Source organism: Ranitomeya imitator, chromosome 6, assembly GCF_032444005.1.
Source record: "Ranitomeya imitator isolate aRanImi1 chromosome 6, aRanImi1.pri, whole genome shotgun sequence".
NCBI lineage: Eukaryota > Metazoa > Chordata > Amphibia > Anura > Dendrobatidae > Ranitomeya > Ranitomeya imitator.
This window is the reverse complement of record NC_091287.1, coordinates 412,919,895-412,939,052: the sequence shown is the minus strand read 5'-3', so window position 1 is coordinate 412,939,052 and position 19,158 is coordinate 412,919,895. Positions and strand designations below refer to the sequence as shown.

The 19,158-nt window shown below is 40.1% G+C and overlaps 1 protein-coding gene across 1 annotated transcript in view; it reads right to left on the bottom strand.

The window, feature by feature from the left end:
• Positions 1 to 19,158, bottom strand: part of LOC138643406 (uncharacterized) — a 186,971-nt gene that overhangs the window by 136,539 nt on the left and 31,274 nt on the right. The window contains exons 2-12 of the mRNA XM_069732320.1: positions 16,229 to 16,264; positions 13,483 to 13,620; positions 11,630 to 11,791; positions 8,827 to 8,971; positions 6,652 to 6,815; positions 6,096 to 6,230; positions 4,230 to 4,415; positions 3,205 to 3,476; positions 2,640 to 2,791; positions 2,339 to 2,548; positions 1,209 to 1,442 (exon numbers count right to left, since the gene is read on the bottom strand). Coding sequence (XP_069588421.1) covers positions 1,209 to 1,442; positions 2,339 to 2,548; positions 2,640 to 2,791; positions 3,205 to 3,476; positions 4,230 to 4,415; positions 6,096 to 6,230; positions 6,652 to 6,815; positions 8,827 to 8,971; positions 11,630 to 11,791; positions 13,483 to 13,620; positions 16,229 to 16,264 — 1,834 coding nt within the window. The remainder of the gene's footprint in view (positions 1 to 1,208; positions 1,443 to 2,338; positions 2,549 to 2,639; positions 2,792 to 3,204; positions 3,477 to 4,229; positions 4,416 to 6,095; positions 6,231 to 6,651; positions 6,816 to 8,826; positions 8,972 to 11,629; positions 11,792 to 13,482; positions 13,621 to 16,228; positions 16,265 to 19,158) is intronic.

Sequence of the window (19,158 nt, the reverse complement as noted above, 5' to 3'; positions counted from 1 at the left end):
GACTTAAACTCTATAGCGCCACCTGTTGGAAGTAGCGATCCTACAAGTCACAATCAACTATTTAACAACAGGTGGCGCTATAGAGTTTAAGTCCTCTTTTTCTCAGAAGAGGCAATTTGCATATTGTATTTCCCAGAGTAGCATTGCACTGTACATAAATATGTGATTCTTCAGAATTTGTTTTAGTCTTTGCCTGATGAAGAGACCTGAGTAGTCTGGAAAGCTTGCAATTTGTTACCATCTTTTCAGTTAGCCATTAAAACATTATATTTGGGAATTTTAATAGAAAGTACAAAAACAGCATACGGTTTAGACATAAGGTAGTCTAATTGTTGATGAATAATTTTTGAGCATGTTCTTTTGCTTTGTATTCTGTTGTAGATTCATATCTTTTATATACATGGAGGCAATTGCCTTGCAGATTTTGGGAATCATTTAATTTTTCATTTCATAAATTAATTGAAGCAAAGCATGGCAACAGTCTAGCCATGGTGTCTCGTAAAAATTCAATTAAACATTAAGAGATATAGTAACTATTGCAAAAAATGGTGCAACCGCATTAATTCATTTGCCATGTTTTCTAGTGTAATTAACAAGGCTCTATGGGACAATTATAGATGTACTCTGATTTCTCCAGACTAGGAATGATACAGAAACCTTTTGGATTTAAGGAAATTCAGACTCTTCTGTAAAGACTGATTACGCCCTTAGTGACATGTTACGTATATATATGTCATCGATGCACTCCTTGCACTGTATGTGCTGGTTGTGTCATGGAGCTGATGTCCTACTACAACTGTCACTACTGAAGCAAGCTCTAATCCCAACAGTTTACCTCTTTAGGCTATATTCATATTTCGTTTTTCCACACATCAGTGGCCTCGTCTGAAGCCCAGATACAGCTATTGATTTTAATGAATCACTTTGTGCTCTGTCTGGTTGCTGTTTCGGAAAGTGTCTGTCTTCTTGAGGTGGGAACAAAAGTGTGGTTGAAAGCACTTGTGTCCGCTTCAAGAGGGCAGACAATTTCAAAAGAAGGCCAGATGGCCTCATTGAAGTCAATGTCCTTAACCTGAGAACACTGACCGTTCAATGCACTGCGATGCAAAATACTACATTGCTGTTGGTTTCTCATTATTCCCACATCCTATCGACTAATGAGTTATCTTCCGAAATAACTAGTGGTGGGTTAAGGACTGGTTACTTACACAGAAGAGCTAGAAATCCCAGAACCATGAGGCCAATTGCTGCGGGACCAAGGGACACATTCTTGCCTGACAGTTTTGAAGCATCACAAGTTCTAGCAGCAGTACATTCACAGGCTTGTATAACAATAGGAAATGGGTTTGGACAAGACAGATTATTTTTGTCCGTAACGTATACTAGTACAGAATAATTGCGAGCTCCAACAGATGATCCTCCAACCAAAATCACTGCTGTGTCTGAAATTGGAAAAAATTAAATCATTTTTTTACATATATAAATCTGTATAGATAGTATAGATATAAATATTGTTAGGTTACTATAAAGGGTATTAGATTAATATTTATATATTTAATAGGTTTATGCATGACCTTTATTTTTGTTTTACTATGGGCCTATTAGGTAGTTGCTACCTACCTGCCTGTTGTTGATCTCTGCCTGCACAGAGCGGTCACAGACCACTCCTGCTGTCAATTCAGCGGTTATCGCCGACATCACGGAGACAGAGCATCTCTTCCTCTCTGCCTTATTAACTGCAGTCAAGCCCCATCAACAGAGCAGTATGGAAGAGGAAGAGCTGCTCTGTCAATGGAAAGAGTGGTCGATGACTGCTCTGTTACTTTTTAGGCCCATATTAAAAAAAGACCAGGATAACCCCTTTGATGAAATAATTAAGATACAAATGTATAACAGTTGACATATCCATCTATGTATTTATCTTTCTATTTATCACATATCCTCCTTAACGTCAAAAATATTTTTTAAGGGATCCTGTCTACCTGTACAATGGACAGCATTAATCAGACACTCTCTCTGTTATTGCAGCTGGAATATTTTCCCTGAAATGCTGCATTTACAAAAAAACATGCTTTAAAAAGCCAGTCAGGGACTATGCGTCTCGGATGACTACTCCGAGGCACACACATAGCATTTCAGAGTAAAAAAAAATACACAACTGCAATACGAGTTTCTGATTCATGCTGCCCATTGTTCGGGCAGAATGAATGAGGAGACGGGTTTCCTTTAACAAAGGATGACATCTAAAATCAGTATCAAGCAAGATCATGAAGAATACAGAGAAGACAAGATGTAGTCTTTTTACACTTTATTACTTGTGATACTTAATAATAGTTACCGTTAAGTGGTAGGACATTCCAATCAGAATTTTGAGCAACAGTTATCTTTAAAGGGGCATTCAATGGGTCTTGTACTGCTCTAATAACAACTTCCTTCCTATCCAAACATGCCACTCGGGGTTCTTGTGTAACCACAGGACAAGCTTGAGTTGGGTTTGGATTATTCATTCCTACTGCAACAGTACCGGTGGATACTAAGGTGGGATCGTCTGCACAAAAATAAACAGGAAAGGAAAACAAGTGATGATGTGTGCTTTTCTAAATACCAGTGATAGTAATGAAAAGCAGATATAGCCTTACCAGTGTTTTCAGCAAAGATTGTAGCAGTGAAGTTTGGACTATTTCCACTGTTATCCTTTGCAACAGTTTCAATCATTTGATAAGTCATCTTGATTTCACCAGTTGTGGAATCTATTATAAACCATTTGCTTGATTCTTTGTCTAATGAATACCTATTGAGATGGAACAGTATTAACAATGCTACGGAGTAAATTTGTCAAATTTAAGGAAACTGTCCATAGTAAATTGACTTCTCCAAAGATATAGACTCTCTCTGTATCACTCTCTGAGAGGTCCCAAGCAAGTGACTTTCTACATTCTCTTACAATAATATTTGTCTATTCCAAAACCTGCCAATTTATAATAAGATAATAAAGGTGTTAGGTTGTGATTTTGTGGCACTCTGCATGTTGTGGAAAGGAGAGCTGTACAGTCTGGGTGGAAGACTGTACTAAAGACTGTATGTAAAGGAAAAGGAGCTGTAAGCAAAATAATGCCCCCAATAAATAATGTCTCCAACACATTTGTCATAATAAGCATGAAGAGGCCAATCCCTTTAATACTTATAATGAAAATTGTAACTTACACAACATTTGTGGCTGGTCCTCCGGTGTCTAAATCCACAGCTACCATTTTGGCTAATACAAATTGTAATAAGGCTTCTTTTGATAATCCTGCTGGAATCGTTACAAAACGGTTGGCGGGAACAAAGGCAGGTCCTTCCATCACATTTTGTACTTGAACATTTATGCTGGACACTTTTGCTTGGTACTGAGACATGACTGAATAGTGGAAAGCTGCCCGGTTGGTAACAAGGATTGCTAGACTGGCGGACTGCATTGCTTCATAATCCAGTGCCTGCCAGACACAAAAGATGGAAACAAAATCTGGAATAAGAAAAATTGCCAAATATTGTATATATGTATGACATATTTTTGTTAATATTTTAAGTGCAAAGTGTTTAAACCCTAGAATGAAAATTCACGTGTGTCATCGGCACCATAGGTAATTATAATTTCAAATTATTTAACTAATGCTGTTTTTTAGTGCCAAGAGATGGTAATACTTCTATTTTAGAAATGAAAAAGGAGAGAAATATAGAGGTCAAGTCTGCCCCTTTATTGACAGGTGTTTTTTAATTTTACTAATCTATGCAAATTCTCCGCTCCCCAGAAAACATTGTTTTTGTTCCTCCTGTCCATACTTCACACAACAGTCTTGAGTTCATCCCCCATGCTCTGCGACCAAACCAGTTGAACTTTTCCCTAACTTCAAAGCAACCTGAGATAATTTTCCGACCTACACTACAATAACCATACTGGCCCTACACTGCCATTTCAACAGGTACTACCTTCACCTACTGTCTCCTTCCAACTCTGAGTTGCACCTAGTTTTTGTGACTTATCCGAACTTTTACTCATGATTTTCAGTATGAAAGCTTTGATGAATTGGGCACTGCTTTGTTCACATCTTCAAAGAGTTTTTTGACATGTCACTATGAGGAAGTTCATAGTTATACTTTAATGCCTAAAGTGATGTCACCTGAGGTGCTCCTAACCAATGCAAACATTTTATATCACTATATACAGTATATGTATACAGAACATTTACCTTGACTACTTTTAAGACACCTTCGTTTGTCTGAGCATCTGTTTCAATAGCGAACCATCCTCCTTCATTGCCTGATATTATTTCGAACATTGCTATCCAATTATCAGAGAACATTTCATCCAAATCAAAAACTTTCATCCTTAGGTCTGAAAAACCAACCATATTTTCCTTGATTTGAACAGAGTACTGAAAAATGAAAAGACAAAAAGAAATGTTCAATGGATACTGTATAAATCTGATTTACATAATTGGTTTCTTATCTAAAGATACACAGCAGAAACTATTCTCCAGAGTTTTACATGGGGTATTTGTTTCCACTAACTACATCAATATTGTTTGCTCTAGCCCCTGTTTGCAAAAATACAACAGCGCTTCTGTTGTGATGCTATGTTTTGCTTGGTTTAATATTAATTTTTGTTATATCCATCTCAATGCTTTATCATAAAATATAGACCAATTTCTAACCTTGTTGCTGGCTAACAACGCAGCTCTCGTTATGGGAGGTGAGTCCTGCACGGGTTCTTGTCATGTAGTACTAGAGGGAATAAGATCACCCAGGACTGGACTCCCATTCTCCATGGACCCCATGGCTGCAGCATTACGGTGGGTACAATATATAATTATATATTATTTACCTTAACAGTAAATAATATATATCTTGTGGAAATTGCAATTTTCTTTTATATTTTAGGATACTAACTGTTACAAGATCAGAACTCTATCTATCTAGTTATCTATCTCTCGACTTTTAGAGGGTGGTAAAAAATGACCTGGCAATATGATTCTTCAGGTCAACTTGTATTTTTTGTTATTCTAGTGCAGTGGTCCCCAACTCCAGGCCTCGAGGGCCGCCAACAGTGCAGGTTTTCAGGATTTCCTTAGTATTGCACAGGGGTTGGAATCATCACCTGTGCAGATGATCACATTACCACCGATGCAATACTAAAGAAATCCTGAAAACCTGCACTGTTGGCGGCCCTCGAGGCCTGGAGTTGGGGACCCCTGTTCTAGTGGTTAAACATTTCTGAAATTTGTAAAAAAAAATATGTTGGTTTATATCACTGTTTTCTAATTCTTGTAACTTTTATTTTTCTGTTGATGGACCTGTGTGAAAGCTTTTTTTTAAATCATAATTTCTTTATTTTAAGTGGGTTAACAGTTTGACTTTTTACCTTTTTTAGACTACTTACACTACATACTGTAATACTTATGTACAGTAGAATTTAGTGAATTTAACAATCTCCCATGAGCCCAGCCACAGGAGCACTAGAATAGCGGTGCCAGGAACCTTCAACAAGCCATTGGCACACCACCATTGTGAGTGTTTGGTGCTCTTTGAGCAGTACATATTACCTTGGAACGTGATTCTCCTGGTCAATATAAGTATGATAATATACATATATGGCTTTTTATTATGATAGTCTTTTAACAAATTCTCATCCTTGTAAAGTAGGAAATTAGATTGTGTCACCATTGTCAAAGACCCGTACATTTTTTTATTTTTCCATTAATGGAACTGTGTGAGGTCACGTCATAATTGCAGGACCAGTAAACAAAGACGTTCTAGGACACTGGAGATGCAATCTGATTTTTTTTAGAGACAACCCTTTAATCTACTTTCAAGCTGAATCACATAATGATTCAGGGTATAAGGAATCATTTAATGAAATACCACACTTTGGGAGTGCATCTTGGAATATAGTAATTCTTGATTAATGTACATATGCAATTGCAATTTAATACAATTTGAATAGGTTCTTTGAAAGTATAGATGATGATTTTATTTTCTTCGTGTTGACTATATTGCCTTCTAATTTTAACATGGCATTTACATGTTCCATTAATAAAATAGTGCTGTGTACTCACTGAATCTTGCTCAAGCATAGGGAAGTTGTCATTCACATCTAAGACTTTGATGTCAGCACCACATTGTCCAGACAGTCCTCCAGGACCTCCATTCAAGTCTGAGGCGCTAATTACAAGGCTGTAGCCACTTACCAACTAAAAAAAAACCAACAAAATAAAGCCTGAATAAGTTCTACACGAAATTTACATTGCAGATATACATGTATGGTATTTACTCATAGAAAGCATTAGGGTTTTTATATTGAGTTGAGTCAGGATCACTAAATAGAGCAAATGCACCAAAACGTAACAACACCCCAGCAATAATCACCACCTCTTGGTTCATCCTAAATGTTTCAAATTGAAATAAAGAAATAATTATTAAAGGTCATTTTTTAGAATCTACAGTATATATGTGTCACAGAGATGTGAACATTTTCTTCTCATAATCTTGCATTTCTTACAGGAGCATGAAGAAATTCTACTAGATGGAAATACATTTGGGGGCAAGGTATATCCTGTTTACTTATTCATTTTTAATATTAATTTCCTTTAATCTAAGAATTCTAAAACATACCTCTCTGTCCAGATTAGCCATGGTGAAGACTTGGCCAGTATATTGATTCATAATAAACATGGAAGATTCACTAGGATTCTGTGATATTATTCTATAAGCAATTTGGGAATTGATGGTATTTGGTTCATCTGCATCAGTGGCAAAGATTTTCATCACTGGAGTATCTAAAATACACAAATTTAAAAATCAAGATGAATGTATGAGCTTTATTTCTCTTTGAAGAGTGATTGAAATATCTGGGGTCATTTTGGGTGAGAATTTCCTGTTTGAGTCTGCTGTGTTTTCATCAATGCATCACTTTTGTAAGTGTCAGACAACCAACAAATTACATTAATATGGATCAGATGCTCGGCTAATTATATGCAAGGAGGGAGACTAGATGTCTCTGCTCCATCTGTAGACAGACCTCAGTATGCACAGCCAGGGCTCCCAGACAATACTCCAAATCAACAGGATTCTGACCAATTTCTTATGGTACAGGTGTAATAAAACTTCCCCAACTATGTGCAGAGTTTCTCTCTTTTAACTGTCTATACTGGTGTGCTTGAGCTTGCAATGGCAGAAATGCAATGTTGAACTTTTCTCATTCTGACTGTTCTCTCACTCCTGTTTTTCACATGAGTCCTACTCATATACCAGATTTTTGGCTGTACTACTACACACACACTTTGACACTTTGGTTGAGGCCCTTTCCCACTCTTTGTTCCTCCCACACACATACTTGGACAGTTGCATCCTGAGTGATTCCTCTAGGCCTTGGCTCACAAGCAATATTTGCTTGTTTCCGGCAGAACCTTTTTGGGCTTCCCAAATATGCAGCTTTGTGTAGGCCTTTCCTAGATTGCTAGATAATCCAGAAAGCACTTCCTTTGCTTACCTGTACAGCTGGGGCAAAACGATGTGTACATCCCATTCTATCAGCCACAAGAGAGATCACCTCTTAGGGTACTTTCACACTGCATTGTTGTCCACATTCAGTGGTTCCCTCAGGGCTTGCGTCAGACCCCTCCTCCCCTGCAAAATGGGTTTTTGGCGTATGCACTGATGAGGTCATTGTCGACTGATTCAACATGTGCTCTGTCATGCATCATTTTTGGGCTTATACTTCTACTGGAGGCGTACAGTCAGACATAGTAGACTGCGTTTGAGGTTCTGCCACCGGTAAACTGTACACACCTGAAAATGTAGCATGACAGAGCCCCTTTACTTTGACGGCACCATCATAGTCATTGCCACTGTTGACGCATACTCCTGAAACCCAATTGTGGGGCTTCGGACGTAAGCCTCAACCAGACCACTGAACGAGGGCAACAGCACAATGAGAAAGGTGCCATTCCTGTCTTTATCGCTAACACTTCTCTTGATTAGCTGTACTGGTGCGACAGTGGTAACTGTTGCCCACAATGGCATACGGTTGGGATGATGTTAAAGAGTAAGTGCATAATTCATCTAACAACTGAACCAACAATACTGCACATATTCAGTGCAACTGAACCCAGCTGGTGTCTCTTCAGTGGATCAGGAGAAAATCTTTCATTACCGATCCCCTGAATTTATCACCATTCCCACTGTATGCTATTGTGGGCACTAGTTACCTTGCACTGTTGGAGAAGGTACCTATCAACTGTTGGCCTGCACCACACCAATTGTTATTGTTGTATACTTTTCCTGATTCCACTCTCAAAAAACCTTAAGATGTATCTGGAAATGTTTGTAATGACACTCATGTCTGCTGTACTGCCCCTCCCCCACACTAAAATGCATGAGATGAAAGCTGAAGGTGTTTGTAATGACAGCCAGCTTTCACCTGCTCTACATGATAGCTGTAGAGAACAGGGCTGTCTATCATTTCATCTCACAGGGGAAGCATGTTCTTCTGCTCTTCTGGGGGTGTATTCTTTTTTCCCAGTGCATGATTGGTCAAAGTCATGCAGGGGAAAAAGTATATGCCCCCAAAGAAGAATCTCTAGTAATACCCAGTTGAGCTTATTATAAATTATAACCTAAGCTTTGCAAGCTAATATCTAATAGCTAATAGAGATGGGAAATTATAAAATAAAAGCTACATTTTACTCAGCTCTTCGACCACAATTCAATGATGTGGCTAATTTAACTTGCTAAAACTGGTGAAAGGTCCTCTTGAAACCCAATCATTTTAGAACGTCTTTCACTTACTTGCTTTGCTATTTTCTTCCACAGAGCCTGCAAAAACACTTTGATGAAACATTGGAGGATTATCATTGATATCCAGAATCCTCACACGTAGCTGTAGTGGCTTCTCTACCTCTTCTCCAGAAATTGTGATTGCGTGGACTGTGAGCTAGAATAACAATAAGCATTAACACGATAAAATAAATATATTAATGGCGATGAATGAGAAAGTCATAACTTATTGTTTTCAGATATTGAAATGTTGTTGATGTAAGCAATGAGAATCTATGGAATAAGATATTTAGTCACCAACACCTGATTTAGAAAAAAAGACAGAAGTTTCCAATTGGTATTAAAATATATAAAATGACCATGTCATTTAAAACTATACCATCAAAACATTATTAGATATGCATTAAAAAGAATTAACACAGTGGGGAAAAAAGTATTTAGTCAGCGACAAATTGTGCAAGTTCTCTCACTTAAAGAGATGAGAGAGGCCTGTAATTGACATAATAGGTAGACCACAACTATGAGAGTCAAAATGAGAAAACAAATCCAGAAAATCACCTTGTCTGATTTGGCAATATTTATTTGGCAAATCATGGTGGAAAATAAGTATTTGGTCATTAACAAAAGTTCATCTCAATATTTTGTTATATATCCTTTGTTAGCAATGACTGGTCAAACGTTTTCTGTAAGTCTTCACAAGGTTGGAACACACTGTTGGTGGTATGTTGGCCCATTCCTCCATGCAGATCTCTTCTAGAGAAGTGATGTTTTGGGCCTGTTGCTGGGCAATACGGACTTTCAACTCCCTCCAAAGTTTTGCTATGGGGTTGAGATCTGGAGACTGGCTAGGCCACTCCAGGACTTTCATATGCTTCTTATAAAGCCACTCCTTTGTTGCCCTGGAGGTGTCCTTGGGATCATTATCATGCTGAAAGACCCATCCCCATTTCATCTTCAATGTCCTTGCTGATGGAAGGAGGTTTGCACTCAAAATTTCACGATACATGGTCCCATTCATTATTTTATGTACAGGTATCAGTCTTCCTTGTCCCTTTACAGAGAAAAGGCCCAAAGCATGATGTTGCCACCACCATGCTTCACAGTAGGTATGGTGTTCTTTGGATGCAACTCAGCATTCTGTCTCCTCAAAACACGACGAGTTTTGTTTCTACCAAACAGTTCTACTTTGGTTTCATCAGACCATATGACTTTCTCCCAATACTCTTATGGATAATCCAAATGCTCTCTAGCAAACTTCAGATGGGCCCAGACATGTACTGGTTTAAGGAGGGGGACATGTCTGGCACTGCAGGATCTGAGTCCCTGGCGTGTTACTGATGGTAGCCTTTGTTACAGTGGTCCCTGCTCTATGCAGGTTATTCATGTGGTTCAGGGATTTTTGCTCACCGTTCTTGTGAAAATTTTGATCCCATGGGGTGAGATATTGCATGGAGTCTCAGATCGAGGGAGATTATGAGTGGTCTTGTATGTCTTCCATTTTCTTATTATTGCTCCCACAGTTGATTTCATTACACCAAGCTGCTTGCCTATTGCAGATTCAGTCTTCCCAGCCTGGTACAAGGCTACAATTTTGTTTCTGATGTCCTTCGACAGCTCTTTGGTTTTCACTATAGTGGAGTTTAGAGTGTGACTGTTTGAGGTTGTGGACAAGATTCTTTTATACTGTTCAAACAGGTGCCATTAATACAGGTAATGAGGGGAGGACAGAGGAGCCTCTTAAAGAAGAACTTACAGATCTGTGAGAGCCAGAAATCTTGCATGTTTTTAGGTGACCAAATATTTATTTTCCACCATATTTTGCAAAATAGATTTTGCCAAATCAAACAAGGTGATTTTCTGGATTTGTTTTCTCATTTTGAATCTCGTAGTTGTTGTCTACCTATGATGTCAATTACAGGCCTCTTTCATCTTTTTAAGTGGAACTCGCACAATTGTTTGCTAACTAAATACTTTTTTCCCCACTGTAAAATCTACAACAAAATGCTCCAAGTAGTTGGATCGTGAGCCCTAATGGAAAACTACGAGTAAGCATTTGACAATGTCAGGCCATTCATTTATGTTACGCATTTACATTTATTTGTTGGAGATCTGTTCCTGGATTCACACAGAATCTAATGCAGGAGAGGAAACTCTTTGCGTGATTTGGTTGAGTGATTGGGCTTTACTTTCTGTTGAGCACCAATTTGGGTGCCATGTTTTTGAGGCTATTTTATGCCCTACGTGAGTTCTTTTTTCATTCTTAGGATTTCCACAAAAGAAATATACATCTGCTTTTGATAGGGTTAAGAAATTATGTCCTTTGCTACTATCAGCTGCATGTCAACCTATGTGGGTTATTATATCTGTGTTTAAATGCGACCCTTGAATAATTTTTATTTTTTATTCTTTTTTTGCCTCAACGACTTAGACTGAATAGGTCTGACATCATGGTTATTCGACTGGTTTCCCTTAGATCAGGACTAATTGGGCCCATTAGTAATTACCAGGGTAAGCCATCGATGAGTGGGGCGCCACTTACGTTACCTAAGGTGCCAACTTCCGCAGACAGGTAAGGTATTAATTAGGGTCAATTTGTGATCCCACAATGTCAAATGTTTACTCATAGTTTTCCATTAGGGCTCACTAGGAGCATTTTGTTGTATATTTTGAGCATTAATTTATTTTAATGCATACTAATAAATACAGTATTTATTGGTATTATTTATCGGTGAATATTGACCTAGGCCCTATGTACCATACACCAGTTATACTGTGTGTCATGTTCTTGCATGTACACTATGTCAAGCCAACTTACATATAACATAGATATTTGTTCACGATCCACAATAACTCCAGTCACGTTCAAGTGTCCCGTTCGGGCATCTATTATAAAAAGCCCATAGGGAGGCTGATCAACACCTTGTCCAGACACTCTATACCGTATAGTTCCTTTTTTCACCTCGATGTCAGAATGGACCTGTCAACAAAAAAAGATTATACTTTTTTATACATTTGGGAAAAAAACACTTTTCAGAGTAAAAAGAAATGATTTTGCTTTGGCCATGAAGCCAGGGGTGATCAATTTTAGTGACTTCCTAAAACAAACCACTGTATAATGCTATATTAGAATGCTACTATATATGATTGTGCGCATCATTGTGATAATGCAAGTGAATAATGCAACCGCACATTCAGCGTCTCCCACTCCCATACTACCTCCTCATCCCACCCTCTCTCTGTTGGAGTCCCCCAAGGCTCTGTTCTAGGACCCCTACTCTTCTTAATCTATACACTTGGCTTGGGACAACTCATAAAGTCCCATGGATTCCAGTACCACCTCTATGCTGACGACACTCAGATCTACCTCTCTGGCCCAGACGTCAACGCTCTGCTGTCCAGAATCCCAGAGTGCCTATCAGCCATATCCTCCTTCTTCTCCTCTCGCTTCCTCAAACTCAATGTGGACAAATCTGAACTCATCATCTTTCCTCCATCCCACAAATCTTCCTTACTTGACCTATCTATCGCAGTCAATGACATCATGCTTTCCCCTGTACCCGAAGTCCGCTGCCTCGGAGTAACCTTCGACTCTGCCCTGTCCTTCAAACCACACATCCAAGCTCTTTCCACCTCCTGTCGCCTCCAGCTCAAAAATATCTCCAGGATCCGTCCTTTCTTCAACCCCCAATCTACTAAAATGCTTGTGCATGCCCTCATAATTTCCCGCCTTGACTACTGCAACATCCTTTTCTGTGGCCTCCCTGCTAACACCCTTGCACCTCTCCAGTCCATCCTTAACTCTGCTGCCCGACTAATCCATCTCTCTCCTCGCTACTCCTCCGCTTCCCCCTCTGCAAATCTCTTCATTGGCTCCCATTCCCTCAGCGTATCCAGTTCAAATTGCTAATACTGACCTACAAAGCCATCCACAACCTGTCTCCTCCATATATCTCTGAACTAATCTCTCGATATCTTCCCTCACGTGACCTCCGGTCCTCCCAAGACCTCCTTCTGTCCTCCACACTTATTCGCTCCTCATCCAATCGCCTCCAAGACTTCTCCCGAATATCCCCCATCCTCTGGAACTCTCTGCCCCAACACGTCCGACTATCAACCACAGTCGGATCCTTCAGACGGAACCTGAAAACTCATCTCTTCAGGAAAGCCTACAGCCTGCACTGACACCGCTGCTGCCTCATCACTATCGAAGCTACCGCCTCACCAACACCGGAGCTACCGCCTCACCAACACCGGAGCTGCCGCCTCACCAACACCGGAGCTCCTGCAACCCTCAACCTACTGTCTCCTTCCCCATAATCCTGTAGAATGTAAGCCCGCAAGGGCAGGGTCCTCGCCCCTCTGTATCAGTCCGTCATTGTTAGTTTGTTTACTGTATGTGATATTTGTAACTTGTATGTAACCCCTTCTCATGTACAGCACCATGGAATCAATGGTGCTATATAAATAAATAATAATAATAATAAGATTAGCAGCATGGGCCATGGAAATTGTGAAAAACATTTTTTTGGATAAATGAAAAAGAGCCAGGCTTCATTGCATGGGACAGACATTCTGCCTGGAAATCGTCCATATCCTGCTCCACTCTATCTAACATCTCAGTATTCTATATTAGAGATTTTGATTATTATAGTCAGTACAGTTTGTTACCTTTGCTATAGGATTTCTGTATCTGTTGTCCTCTTCTTCTTGCATATTCGCAGGGGGCACAACCCATTCACGCTTCTGTCGTTTTAAATAGATGTTTCTATCTGACATTTGGCTGTCTTCATATTTTTGTTTATTTGCCTGCAGTAAAGACATATATACCTTATGGAATGAAAATCATTGAATTATAGAAACGTATAGTTCTCTAAAATCAGGTTTAGATGAGTTTGCAAATCCCATGAATAGATGTCTATCTTAGGGAGTGCACGGTATAATTTTTGTAGGCTTGAAAAAAAACTTTAAATTGTAACTGGCATAGTGTAATGTCGGAAGTTGTGATCGGTCATCGGGGGGTTAGGTGGGATGAGGTGCTTTGATATTAACCAATTGCTAAAATAAAGGGGCAAAAACATTAACCTGATTGCTTGGCCCCATGGTTTTTATTGCCTCTGTCCATCACTCCTTGGAGAGTTGAATGAGAGGTGCCTGGGCTCATAGTAAGAGGCATAGATATTTCTAACGAAGGGGGGCTGTGATTCATTCATTTTAGAAATCAATGGGAATTTTAGCTTTGGAACCTCCATGAATCAAAACTTCTGACATGTCACTTTGACAAATCAGAAGTTTTAATACCTTTTACAAGCAAATAAATAATAATTTTATAATATTTAATGCAGTCCACTTTAGATGTATTTGCACCTATGTGACGCTATGCTGCTTCTTTTTATGGTACATACACAATAGGCAACTAATGTATATAATGTCGGTTATCAGTTTGTTGATTTCTCAACTTATTTTGACATCAAGAAATACATTTTGGAAGAAGATCTCATCAATTTTAAGGGAATTTGCCAACAATTTACATGTTTAAGAACAGTGACAGCCTTTCACCCTATGTCAGCAATCACTTTGTTTCTTTGCTTATACAATGCATTTTTGTCCCTCTATTTTTGTCCCTCTTTAGATAATAGAAGCAATGTCTTTATTCCACCATTTCAACTGTGCATAATACAGGATTTTTTAAATATATAAATAAAGATTAAAAACTGTGTCCGCGAATCACCCGTAGAGATGGACATGTGGCGCGTCTCTTCAGACCGTAGCATGTCTATTTATCTTGCGGAGATGCTAGCCTCCGCAAGAGAAATTTCGCAATGTATTGGACGCGGTGAATTCACACGTTTCAATAAACACATGCGGATTCACCTGCGTTTAATAGTCGGGAGCAGTTTGGATGCAGCACAAACTCATCTCCCTAACCGACCCTGTTCAATCGATGTTGATGCCTTCACTCTCGACTGTCAGTACTTTAGTCTATCAGTTGATCAGTTTCTGAACAATTCCGTCTGACAGAACTGTGAAGGCTGCAGACGATCGTCAGCTACTGATTGGCTGCAACATTCACATGACATAATGTCACATGAACACTGAGCGACACAGCACAACATTGCTAGAGCGGTGCTGGTCTGGGAGGTGAGAATGCCTTTTTGTAATTTTTTCTGGGATACTTTAGCATTTAAGAAGCTGTTCTGCAGTAACGGACAACTGTTGTGAATTCTGTGGCCAAGCTCCCTCCTGTGGTCGAGAGTGGTACTTCGGCTGGTTCTGTCTATGAGCTTCCTTTGGTGGATGAGAGTGGTACTGCGGCTTCTGAGTTTCCTTCCTCAGGTGATGAGGTTAAGTCGTTAGGTGCTGCTCTATTTAACTCCACCTGGTGCTTTGATCCTGGCCTCCAGTCAATGTTCTAGTATTGGTCTTGCTTCCTCCTGGATCGTTCCTGTGGCCTTCTATCCTGCATAAGCTAAGTTTTGCTTGCGTTATTTTTTGCTATTTTTTCTGTCCAGCTTGCTATATTGGTTTTTCTTGCTTGCTGGAAGCTCTGAGACGCAGAGGGAGCACCTCCGTACCGTTAGTCGGTGCGGAGGGTCTTTTTGCCCCTCTGCGTGGTTGTTTGTAGGTTTTTGTGTTGACCGCAAAGCTATCTTTCCTATCCTCGGTCTATTCAGTAAGTCGGGCCTCACTTTGCTAAATCTATTTCATCTCTGTGTTTGTATTTTCATCTTACTCACAGTCATTATATGTGGGGGGCTGCCTTTTCCTTTGGGGAATTTCTCTGAGGCAAGGTAGGCTTATTTTTCTATCTTCAGGGCTAGTTAGTTTCTCAGGCTGTGCCGAGTTGCATAGGGAGCGTTAGGCGCAATCCACGGCTACCTCTAGTGTGGTGTGTTAGGATTAGGGATTGCGGTCAGCAGAGTTCCCACGTCTCAGAGCTCGTCCTTTGTTTTTGGTAATTGTCAGGTCACTTTGTGTGCTCTGAACTTCAATGTCCATTGTGGTTCTGAATTACCTGTTCACAACAGACAACCTCCTTAATAAGATATTTTGCAAAGTTTCTTTACGTCTGCTACTGATGTTAATAATAAACCTGAAATGGCAGCTACTCTTTAAGGCCGACATATACATTTGAGATTAAAGAAGGCCGACAATCTAGTATGCTTGGGCCCCAACATTCCACTGACCGATAAAGATTGGACAGCGTAAATTTAAATGCCTGATCCTTTTGGTCGGTACCTCGATAAGCCACTTGCCAAAAGAGTAAAGACCCTATACATATTTGATGGCCGTCAGACAAACGATATTTCTATCCTGATGCAATGTTGTCAGGGTAGATCTGTACAATGTTTTTAACTTTTAATAAAGTTAAAAAAAGCAATAGTTTTACAATAGTAGATGAAGTAAAATTCGTTACCTGGACACTCCAGTGACAGCTGCATTGCGAACATATCTGGTGAGAAAAAAACACTTTGATTACTACAGGGATTGAGAGCGTTTGTGTGACTTCTGCTTATGCTGGAATCCACCGCTAATAAAGAATATGATCTTTATTCCGCCCACCAGCATTAGGTATTCAGTCATGGGGGAGGGGGCACCAGTTCAGTCACCGCTCCCCCGGCCCTGACTGACAGCCAGCCTCAATGTTGAGCTACTGTCAGTCAGGGCCGGGGGCACGGTTACAGCCGCTGCTCTATATACTCAGCCGTGACTGAACCGGCGTTGCCCCCATCTCCGTGACTGAATACCAAATGCTGGCATCCAGATGTAATGATAAGGCTTCTTTAACTTTAATAAAGAGCTGGCTTTTTTCCCAACTCCTCTCTTGCCTCACTTTCTGCCAATTCTTTCCTCTCACCGCACTCCTCCTCTCCAGTATGCAATTATGCCATAGACACTATTTTTAAGTACATCATGAAATATATACACAGTGATAAAAAAAGTAAATCTACAGAAAGTGTCTGTATTTTTTTGTTATGTTGAACAGTACTGCTGATTTTAAATTTTTCCATGTACTGTGGACTTATTTATTATTTATTTGTTATGCTTGCTGATATTGCGCCATCATATTACACTTTACAGATAGTGTCATTGCTTGGTGAGATTTGACCCTGGCAGAGACCCTGATTCCAGTTACTGAGATGTTTAGTGCAGCTTGTTTTTATCAGCAGAAGCTTATCACCGTAGGTCATGTAAAGCCGTTTCCATTTAGTCAAGCACATTCATGAGCTCTGTATAACCCCACCCCTGACCACTGATTGGCAGCTTTCTGTGTGTCTGCCCATAGGCAGAAAGCTGCCAATCAGTGGGGGCAGGGTTATACAGAGCTCAGCATTCAAATAACTGCTAAATTTGCAGCAGATAAAACAGTGATTTTATCAAAATGACAGTAAGCAGCCAGGTAAGTGATATATTGCTGGAGTCAGGGTTTCTGACACTATATCATGCTGCTCTTAAATGGAAAGCAAAAACATAGGGTCAGATTCCGTTTAAGAATCCCAAGATTAGTCTAATAAAAAGTGCCATTATTTGGATGGAACAAATTGACTGCAAATGAGTCAAACACAAAAAGTCAATGGCCCTGAATTAATAGATGGCAACGCGTTCAACCATTTGTCATTGTCACAAAACATCGATAGGATGGTGTTTGACTATGTATAGCCAGTTACAGTATATATAGGTTTTCTATTTTAAAGGGAACCTGTCACCCCCAAAATAGAGGGTGAGCTAAGCCCACCAGCATCAGGGGCGAATGCTGTAGATAAGCCCCCGATGTAACCTGAAAGATGAGAAAAAGAGGTTAGATTATACTCCCCCAGGGGCGGTTCCGGTACGATGGGTGTCGCAGTCCAGTCAGGGGCCTCCCATCTTCTTACGATGACGTCCTCTTCTTGTATTCACGCCGCGGCTCCGGCACAGACATACTTTGTCTGCCCTGTTGAGGGCAGAGCAAAGTCCTGCAGTGCGCAGGTGCTGGGCCTCTCTGACCTTTCCCGGAGCATGACTACAAGACGGGGACGTCATCGTAAGAAGATGGGAGGCCCCGGACCGTGACACCCATCGGACCCGTACCGCAGCGGGACTGCCCCTAGGTGAATATACAGTTAGGTCCATATATATTTGGACAGAGACAACATTTTTCTTACTTTGGTTATAGACATTACCACAATGAATTTTACACAAAACAATTCAGATACAGTTGAAGTTCAGACTTTCAGCTTTCATTTGAGGGTATCCACATTAAAATTGGATGAAGGGTTTAGGAGTTTCAGCTCCTTAACATGTGCCATCCTGTTTTTAGAGAGACCAAAAGTAATTGGACAGATTCAATAATTTTAAATAAAATGTTCATTTTTAGTACTTTGTTGAAAACCCTTTGTTGGCAATGACTGCCTGAAGTCTTGAACTCATGGACATCACCAGACGCTGTGTTTCCTCCTTTTTGATGCTCTGCCAGGCCTTCACTGCGGTGGTTTTCAGTTGCTGTTTGTTTGTGGGCCTTTCTGTCTAAAGTTTAGTCTTTAACAAGTGAAATGCATGCTCAATTGGGTCTAGATTAGGTGACTGACTTGGCCATTCAAGAATATTACACTTCTTTGCTTTAATAAACTCCTGGGTTGCTTTGGCTTTATGTTTTGGGTCATTGTCCATCTGTAGTATGAAATGACAACAATCAGTTTGGCTGCATTTGGCTGGATCTGAGCACACAGTATGGCTCTGAAGACCTCAGAATTCATTCGGCTGCTTCTGTCCTGTGTCACATCATCAATAAACACTAGTGACCCAGTGCCACTGGCAGCCATGCATGCCCAAGCCATCACACTGCCTCCGCCGTGTTTTACAGATGATGTGGTATGCTTTGGATCATGAGCTGTACCATGCCTTTGCCATACTTTTCTCTTTCCAGCATTCTGGTAGAGGTTGATCTTGGTTTCATCTGTCCAAAGAATGTTCTTCCAGAACTGTGCTGGCTTTTTTAGATGTTTTTTAGCAAAGTCCAGTCTAACCTTTTTATTCTTGATGCTTATGAGTGGCTTGCACCGTGCAGTGAACCCTCTGTATTTACTTTCATGCAGTCTTCTCTTTATGGTAGATTTGAATTTTGATACGCCGACCTCCTGGAGAGTGTTGGTCACTTGGTTGGCTGTTGTGAAGGGGTTTCTCTTCACCATGGAGATTATTCTGCGATCATCCACCACTGTTGTCTTCCTTGGCGCCCAGGTCTTTTTGCATTGATGAGTTCACCAGTGCTTTCTTTCTTTCTCAGGATGTACCAAACTGTAGATTTTGACACTCCTAATATTGTAGCAATTTCTCGGATGGGTTTTTTCTGTTTTCGCAGTTTAA